At 54.4% G+C, this 9122-nt stretch overlaps 1 protein-coding gene across 2 annotated transcripts in view; it reads left to right on the forward strand.

Annotated features, from left to right (window-relative positions):
• NRP2 (neuropilin 2) overlaps positions 1-9122 on the forward strand; it is a 112226-nt gene that overhangs the window by 60440 nt on the left and 42664 nt on the right. For both annotated transcript variants that reach the window (XM_046658117.1, XM_046658116.1), the window contains exons 10-12: positions 163-307; positions 4273-4389; positions 7182-7322. In XM_046658117.1, coding sequence (XP_046514073.1) covers positions 163-307; positions 4273-4389; positions 7182-7322 — 403 coding nt within the window. The remainder of the gene's footprint in view (positions 1-162; positions 308-4272; positions 4390-7181; positions 7323-9122) is intronic.

The following is a 9122-nucleotide window of genomic DNA, read 5'->3' on the forward strand; positions in this document are numbered from 1 at the left end:
TCAGCTATGATGCTGCCTTCTGGCCATGGATGGTGATGTCCAGGGGCCAGGGGTCAGCTATGACGCTGCCTTCTGGTCGGATGTTGGGGACAGGAGGAGCAGACGAAGGGGAGCAGTGAGTGGGGCCCTGCAGAAGGGCTCAGCGGCCTGTCTCCCCTGCAGCTCTTCGAAGGGAACATGCACTACGACACCCCCGACCTCCGGAGGTTCGACCCCGTCCCAGCGCAGTATGTGCGGGTGTACCCCGAGAGGTGGTCGCCGGCGGGCATTGGGATGCGGCTGGAAGTGCTGGGCTGTGACTGGACAGGTAAGGCCCTGGCTTCCTGGGGGCCCTGGGAGGCAGTCAGACCATGACGTGGATGGGGGCAGAGGGGGCAGCCACCCTGGGGAAGTCGTGTCAGCCCCAAACCCTGCAGACCCCTGGCTCCTCCCCGCCAGGCCCGCCGTGCTCTCCAGCCCCGACCGCGGCGCCGCAGCCTCTGGTCTCGGACAGTTTCTCAGGGGACACGCTTCGTCTCATTTAAAGGATCACTGCTGTTCTCCAACCCGAGGATCTCAAAAGCAAAGCATAATCACACACCACCCAACCCGAATTCAATTAGACCCGGACTCGTCAGGCCAGAGGGCCGGGGCTGTTGATTTAGGAAGGAAAAAACCCCTCACGATAATAGAGTAATTGGTTTATGTCTGAATCTGGCCTCCAGATGTCAGTGGCGAAGAGACCATTTTCATTTTGAAGCCACATCTGTGAAAGGCATCTATTTGCTCAGGAGGGACCCTGTTGCGGGGGAGCTGACCGGACCAGGACTTCTCCCCGTGTGTGCAGGAGGCTTGCTCATCCCCGCGCCCCAGGCGGCCTGGGCTGGAGCACATCTAATCCCCCTTGCAGGATCAGGCCCACCCTTCTTGTTCCCCAGGAAGGGCCCTGTCCCCTGAGTTGGGCCCGCTCCCTCGGCTGAGCTGGCAGCAGAGCTCACTCCCTGCCAGCCGGAAGGAGCTCGGAGAGACCCGGAGCCCAGCGCCAGCGCCAGCAGGAGCAGCACTACCCGCCCCGCCAGGCCCCCAGGATCTCCCTTTTTCTGTCTCTGCCACACCTGTCAGCAGTCACCGGGTGGGACATCGTGCAGGATTAGTAAGGGCCTGTCCCAGAAGTCCTTTGGGCCCCTGGGGGCGGGGGAGGGGGGATGCTCCTGTGTCACTAGGATGTGCAGAGGAGGAGTGGCCTCTCTCGCCTTGGGGCTGGAGGCAGCCCCAGTGACTGCAGTTACTCCCCAGTGTGTCGGGTAGAGCCAGGTTTCCCTGCGGCCAGCTGCGTGTGGGTCACCGTCCCCCTGCAGGAGCTGAGGGCCCTTCCTACAGTGACATGAGCTGGCTTCATCAATGGCCTCCCCAGATTCAGAGGGTGCAAGAGACCCAGGAGCTTCCAGGCCACTGGCTTTCAAATGTCTTGACCATCATCCACAATTTAAAATAAACTTGTATCATGACCCACGTGACTTACAAGCACGTCCATGTGAGCGTGCACACACGCACGCTCGTGGATTGCCAAGTATGGGCCTGCCGCTGCCGATGGCTGGCTGCATCGCCTCAGACAAGATCCCTGGCCTCTGAGCATCTTAGCTGAGAAACGGGGATCATAACAGGATATCTACGCCCCTGGGGTTGTTATAAGATTTCAGGAAAATAGTGGATGCTCCTAATAATACCTGTTACAATACGTAAATGTAACTGGAAGGGAAGGTTCCCAAAGGAGAGCTCCTGCTTACGTGTGGGTGCACACTGGAGATCATCATCGTATCTCAAAATGCTAGAAATGACCCATTAGATTGATCCCACAACCTGCCAATGAGTGTGACATACAGTTTGAAACCCTTGCAGATCTAGGCCAATGCCTCTTTCACAGATGGGGAAACTGAGTCCCAGGGAGAGGAAGCCACTTGCAGAGGTCTCTCCCTGGCTGGGGGCTGGCTCATCCTTCCCTCCCCTCCTCTGCCCTCTTCCAGGCTGGCCCTGCTTTATGACTACCTGGATAGTTGCTAATGGCTTTTCCGCTTCTTGCTCCCCACCCCAGCCTGGCGCAAATTACACTGGCAATGGTCAGCAACAGGTTTCTCATTTCAAAGTCCTGCCTGTCCATTCCTGGGAAGATGGGAGTTGGGGCTCGTCACCCTCTGCCCCGGTTCCTTGTCTTTGAAGTCTGTGACATCTGGTTTCAATTGCGGGACCGCTGAGCTCCAGGGGCAGTTACCTCTGCATGCCCAGTACAAACGCCCTGGACAGGAGGCCGGCTGCGGCTCCCTCCCGTCCTCCACATGCCCGGCCCTGGCTCTCCGTGCCTCGCCGGTCCCTGCGCCCCCAGGTTTCCCATGGTCCCCACCAGCCAGGTTACCCATTTGGCTACCTAATAGTTCCAGAAACTGGTCTCCTAGGTCAGGCGGCTTTGTTGCTTCTCAAATTTCCATTCGTTTCTGCAACTCATCTTCAGTTCACTTCTACATTCCCACCCCAAAAGGATAACAGGAGAAATATGGGGCTGAGTTGAGTTGCTGCAGCTCAATATTGAGAGGGCCGCTTCACCTGCTTGTTTGTGTTTCAAATGGTTCCTTCTCAGCTTGCTGCCCACAGTTTGCTTTACAATTGAGTTTGAGATTCCACGACACAGTGACAAATTTGAACTTACAAATTAGGACTCTTTGAGGTTGTTTGCTGTTTACCGTGAGCAAGAGGCAGACTCCGCAAAGGGAAGCATGAAAGGTTAGGTGTGTTGTGTTTAATAGCAGAAAGGTGGGAAGTCGACCGTGAAAAAGCTATTCAGCGTCTGTAGCGATTTCCTGCAGCTCCTGGCTCTATGAAATGGTATCCTGAAGGGTGCCTGACAAAGGAGCCAAATCACGCACAATGGCGCAAAGGAAGATGTATAGAAATGCGAGGAACAATGCCCGGGCTGATTCGGGGAGTCTGTTGGAGGGCGACTCTGGGATGAAGACCCCACCCCACAACACATGGGCTTGAACACGGGTTACCAGACCTCTCCTTTGCCCCACCCAGCGGCTGACTCATGGTTTCATTCATTTCATAAATGGCTGCTGAATGAATGACTGGCTTGAGCAAACAGACAAATGGATGGATGGATGAATGAGTCACCCAGAGCCGAGTTAGAACTGTCTGCCTGCAGCCAGGCTTGGCCCCGCCGTTCTAGTGCCTGCTACTTGTTAGTATTTGAATAAGTTGCCAACAGTGACAACTCTGGAGATTTTCCGTGGGGAATTTTGGCTTCATGTGGGTAAAAAAAAATTTTTTTGCAATATCTGACCACCCTGGGCCACCTCCCCTCAGAACCTCAATCTACTGGAGCCAGTGACGGTGGCCTCCTTTAAATCAGGCACGCAAGATCCCTCTGCCACCTTCCCTCCCACACTTGACTCTCCCAGCCCCTGGCAGCCATCCTCCCTGACGGTGGCCGTTGGGATCCAGGAAGCATTGGGATTTGCCACACCCTGACCTGATGGCACAGCCCCAAATTTCTTCCACCAAGTGGAGTCTGGATCCCTTTGAATCCATATTCCTTTCCATTCAGTTTTGTGCAAACGCAAACTGCAGTGTCTGGGGTCACACCTCCCCGGCTGCCTGGCTTCGAGTACGGCCTCGATGATTGTGCTCAGACTGTCTTGTTATAGGTGGGCCCCTGGGTCTGGTTAGCTTTGGCTCAAAAAAGTTCTCTCTGACTCAGAGGAGGCTGAAAAGAGAAGGCCTATTCCCCCCAAGGCAGGGGTGAGCCGGGAGGGCCCATGGGCAGCCACCCACAGGGCGAGGCACGGGTAGGCCTTCTCCACAGAGCAGAGCTCACTTCATCAAGACCGAGATTTTTCCGAACCATTTTTGGTGGGCATCGTTCATTTCGCATGTGCACCGCCCTCGCTCTGTCTTAACCAGAACACCCGGACCACCGTGAGCCCTGACTTGGGGTCAGCATCGCCCGCATCCATTCCTGTCTCCACGGCCTCTTGTGCTGGCCACGGGCGTCTGCAGTGGAGTAAAGGCGTGGGGTTGTGTCGTGCCTCTCTGAGGCTATTTCTGAGACTCGGGACCCATTCTCCCTCCGCTCAGGCGATGCCCCCCGCTTCCCTGACAGCACACGGGTGACTCAGAGACGTGTGAGCGTCTTTGCTCTCCTTTCACTCCTTCTCCAAAAGCCCCACGCATAGAGAGGAAACTTGGTCTTCGGCGCCTTCTTCCTGCTGGGCTTCACTCCTTTCCCTTGCCTTTACGCAGACTCAAGGCCCACGGTTGAGACGTTGGGACCCACCGTGAAGAGCGAGGAGACCACCACCCCGTACCCCATCGACGAGGAGGCCACAGAGTGTGGGGAGAACTGCAGCTTTGAGGATGGTGAGAATGGGGTCAGAGCCGTATTTCATCCGGGGTGGCACGGGTGCCGACCAGTGGGCATGGAGCACAGGGACTGGGGTCCCCTGGGTCAGAGGTCAGGGAGGTGTGGGCACTCAGGAGCTGCGGTCAGTAGCCATTTACAACCATTGTGAAGTGTTCAAATACTGGAACAACCAGTGAAGCCCCACAGGCATGAACCCACTGGTCATCATCTAAGGGTCCATCCTCCCTCAGGAAATCTCCTTTTCTAGCCCACACTCTGCATCCTTAACCCACAGCATGATGGCATTTTCTGCTAAGCTGTGTCTCCCCGGTACAGTCAGGAAGATCTGGGGATCATTTGGGTGATCTGGTCCTGGAGTGCCACAGTCCCGTTAACTCAGCAGTAAGCCATTCCTTAACTGCGTCTCCCTGTGTGTTCCACCACCGACAGAGGAAGTCTGCCAATTACAGCTCAGAGTTGGCGCCTCCCCGTCAGTGCGGGTCAGTGACAAAGGCAGAAACGGGAAAAGGCACCTGAACTGTTCCTTCAAAACTCAGGGCTGCCTTATTTTGGATGCGTCTCTTCACGTGGAAATCTGTAGTACTTTCATCTTATCTTCTAAACGCATCCAAGTTATCTAAAAACAATAATTGGCAGAGTCCAAAAGGATGTCATAATTTAAATCATATCTCGAAGGTTATGGAGTATGAGGACATTCCTAACAAACCACAAATTTTGGAACACCTGGCATTTTTGGCTAGAATTTACTGCTTGACAGCCTCCGTTTACAGTAAATTACTGATCATTATTAAGCGCTCATTAAGTGAAATGAGGGAAATTGGTGAAGAGACTTGGGAAGTGATGGAGACACAGCAATGTGGCACAGACCCCGCGGGTAGATGGTGAAACCCGTGGACCCCGCACTCAGCCACTTGACAGTATGAGGAACTGCACTGATGGCATGGATGGCTCCAAAAGATGGCTACAGAGAAGCATGGGAGAGGAGCCAAAAGTAAATGCTGAAGTTGTGTGACTGAAAATGATAATTTAATGCATATGCTTTCAGGAATGTGCTGGTGTATGTTGTGTGGGTGGGGGACACTTGGTCAGGGTTAGTTGAATACAGAATTCTGACATTTTAATGAACTTGTTTTTGTTTTATGAAGAGGAGAAAGCGACTTGGAGGATCTTCCAAGACATGTTTAGGACAGTTTGAGAGCCAAAGGTGGAATGCACAGGGAGTTAATGCCTGGTATCGGATTAGCGGGGCGAGCCTGTGGAGCACAGGGGAGGGGTTCTGTCTAACTGGAGATCCAAGGAAAACGGAAGGTTCCGCCGCAGACTCGCCCAAGTTTAACATAATTCTCCGGTTTCTAGTGGTTTCTTTCATTTGAGGTTTCTCTGCTGGTTCCTCCCTTCTCTTTTTCTGCAAAAGATCTCATTGTGGAGTTTGGTTCCTATGATACAGTATGCATGTAAACAGTAGAGAGCAATTATGGTATACTGAATTACTCCATATTTTTGAACGGAAAAATAGAAATTCAGAAATTGTTGGGAGAAGGGGACAGTGAGGGCCAAGGGCCGACCTTCCAAGCCAGGAGTTGATGCTTCTGTAATAGATTCCACGTGCTTCCTGTCGACTCCAGCTGCCTTTGGCCAAGGGTGGGCCAACGTTGGGTATTCTCTCTCCAGAAAGGGAGGCACAAACAGGACCCGGAGGCATCTGCCTCCAAGGCCCGTGAGCCCTGCCCTACGAGGGAGCCCTCCCCACCCCCACAGTGTGAGCGTTTGTTTCCAGCAATCTGCTGTTCCCTTTTAGACTTCCTAGCCTGCATGCTTGGCCTTCCCCACGGAAAGTCCTCTCTGGGAACCCCGAGAAGGGAAGTGAGAAGGCCAAAGGCCCCGCTTCCTCCCTGCTCCCCGAAGTGGCCAGCAGCTTCTGCTGCCTCCTCGGCCCCTGCTGGCAGCCCTCCAGGCCAGCCCTGCTCGCCCCCCCCTCACCACCCCACTTCCTCACATCCTTGGCACCGGCTCAGACTGGATTCTCAGAGCCTAGTGGATTCCATCTTCTGGCTCAGGCAGGTGAACAACCAAGCAGATGGGGTGAGCCGGTGTGTGGTCACTTTGTGATTTCCACGAGGGAAGTGTTCTCGGCTGCCCCTGGGGCCCTGGCCTTCAGGCCCCCAGTGCCACATGACATTGTTTCTCCTCCTGGTCGGTGCTGAGCTGGCCGGCTGGCTGGTCTGGCCCCCTCATTTTGCCCCCACTTGCCACACTGCCCACCTGGCAGTGCGCCCCCCCATGGGGATGCCGGAGGGCAGCACACAAGCCTTCCTTGTTTCCGAGGCCGCTTTCTCCTCCCTGGCCAGCTCCTGCCGGCGTGTGAGCCCCTCCGGATGCTAACAGGCTGCCCCATCGCTTCTGAGAGCCAGGTTGGCAGGAGCAAGCCTTCCCTGAGGCCCTGGGGAGACATTCTTCTCTGGCATTTAGGGAACCGCGATTTTCACATTTGTCTGCTCTCCAAGGTGGACAGAAGAGGCTGTGTAGAGCCTGAAGCCATTTGGTGGCCTCATTTGTAATTGTTTACTATGGGAACCACGGCAGACTTGGCTTTCCTGCCTGGGAAGGATGAGACCAGAGGCTGACCCGAGAGCCGGCGGTCGCCAGGATGAGTTAAATGAATCCGCACGGGGAGCCGCTCTTTCTCTGCTCTCGAGTAGGCCTTGCCAGTAATTCAAACAGTGCCGCTCAGCTCTTCTCCGAACCCATTTCATCTGCCCTCCTCTGGTTGTTCTTTTTTCCCTTTTAGACAAAGACTTGCAGCTCCCTTCAGGATTCAACTGCAACTTCGATTTCCCTGAGGAGCCCTGTGGGTGGATGTACGACCACGCCAAGTGGCTCAGGAGCGCCTGGACCAGCAGCACCAGCCCGAGCGACCGGACGTTCCCAGGTAGGCCAGCTGCAGATGCAAAGATGAGAAGGCTAGGGCTTCCTGCTCCACGTCTCTCAGCTCCAGTTTCCCTGACCAGCTTCCCAACCTCCCACACAGACCGTCCTCTGCTCTTTGCCCACAAACCACTGCAGCCTTTGCTCGGGACATCACCCTGCAGAATCGCTGCGGGGTGGTGCCTGGCTCTCCTCCTGACTACAGTACAGCCTGGGAGCGGGGAGCGGTGAGAGGGGCCGACACGAAAGAAAGAAGAGGAAGAAGGAACGAGCAGTGGGGAGGTCCTGGGAGATGGGATGAGTCAGTGTCCCGTGTCCCCATAGCCAGCACTTGCTGCCACTGTCACAGAGCCTCTTGTCAACTCCAAGCTGGGTATTGTTCCTAAAATGGCTCATTAGGAAACCACTGGCCTCAAGTCTGCCTGATAGTCCTCCAAGGGGATCATCGCTTCTGCAGAAAACCGAGTCGAGGGCCTGAAGTGCTGCCACCCCTGTGGGTGTCCAGCAGAGCTGCCTGGCCCGTGGCCTCCGGGGGAGTGTTGCTGCCGGTGCTTGAAACATCACAAAGCCCCCTTTAGTTCCAGAGAGCCGGGTTTCAGAGGAATTGAAACCCTGGCCCTGTTGGTAGAGAGGGACCTTCAGCCCTTCTGAACACGTAGCGCAGGGCTATCCCCATCTCACAGTTGCCCGCTTTGACAGGGCCCTTCTGGGAAATGCGCGTCGACCGGCTCCAGGGGGCTAACAGCAGCCCTGCTTGGTCCTGGTGCACGCTGGGTGGTGTAAATACTCCTGCTATGGCTGAACTCGAGCTCCCAACATGACGGCATCGGAGGTGAAGGGAGAGGCACAATAACACAGCGTTATGTGGTTTTTCCCATCACACGGATACAATACTCGTGAATGACTTCGGGAGCATAGGTACTGGTAAAATGTATTAAAATAATTAGGAAGTGTTGAGTTTTCAGGAATTTATTACCTTTAGTTTTTAATATAACTTATTTAATTGTAACTTTATGTAATTTAATTTTTAATAATGATTGCATTTGACTGGCTTGCAAAATTCCAGAAAATTTAACAACCAGCTCTCACGAGCCACAGCACGTTGGCTCCCGCACACCATGCATTAGCTTTCAATTTTCCTGCTTCCCAGGCCTGGACCTTAGGCCCCCACAAGCATTTGAGAAGAAAGGGGCTAGTTCTGGAAATTGGTGGGTCAGATGTTGCCTGACTGGAGAATAAAAGGGGGAAGGGACGTCCCCTTCTGCAGGGTTCCCCAGAGCCACTCTGCTGCCCCTCACCCCACAGACTGGCTGGGTCCCCTGCACGCCCCTCCCCCGGGACAGAGGCCAGGAGAGCACAGCGGCCAGCCTCCTGACCCAGCCTGTGCTTGCTTTCCTGGAGGGTCACAGGTCTACTCTGGAGAAAAACATTTTCGTATTTCAAGTGTTTATCTCTTCAACATTTGAGTGCTCAGAGAGATTAATATCTGCGACCACCCCCCGCCTCGGGCAGCAAGCGGGAGCGCTCACCTCGTCCCTGCCTTAATCACCCTCCTTCCCCTCATTCACGCAATAATGTTTAATTAATATAATGAGCCTCCTGCACGTTGGAAAAAAATACTTATTTTTATAACCCAGCTTGGATTTTTCATTTCATTTCCTCTCCTTTGAGACTTGGCCCAATTAATTGGTTGTTTGCCCAACCCCCACTTCTTATGTGAACACAAAGGTTTGTGGGGTAGTGTATGCGTGTATGCGTAGTGTATATGTGTGTAGTTGTGGGGTATGTTTGTGTATGCATGGTG

The sequence above is a fragment of the Equus quagga genome, chromosome 4, assembly GCF_021613505.1.
Source record: "Equus quagga isolate Etosha38 chromosome 4, UCLA_HA_Equagga_1.0, whole genome shotgun sequence".
Classification (NCBI taxonomy): domain Eukaryota; kingdom Metazoa; phylum Chordata; class Mammalia; order Perissodactyla; family Equidae; genus Equus; species Equus quagga.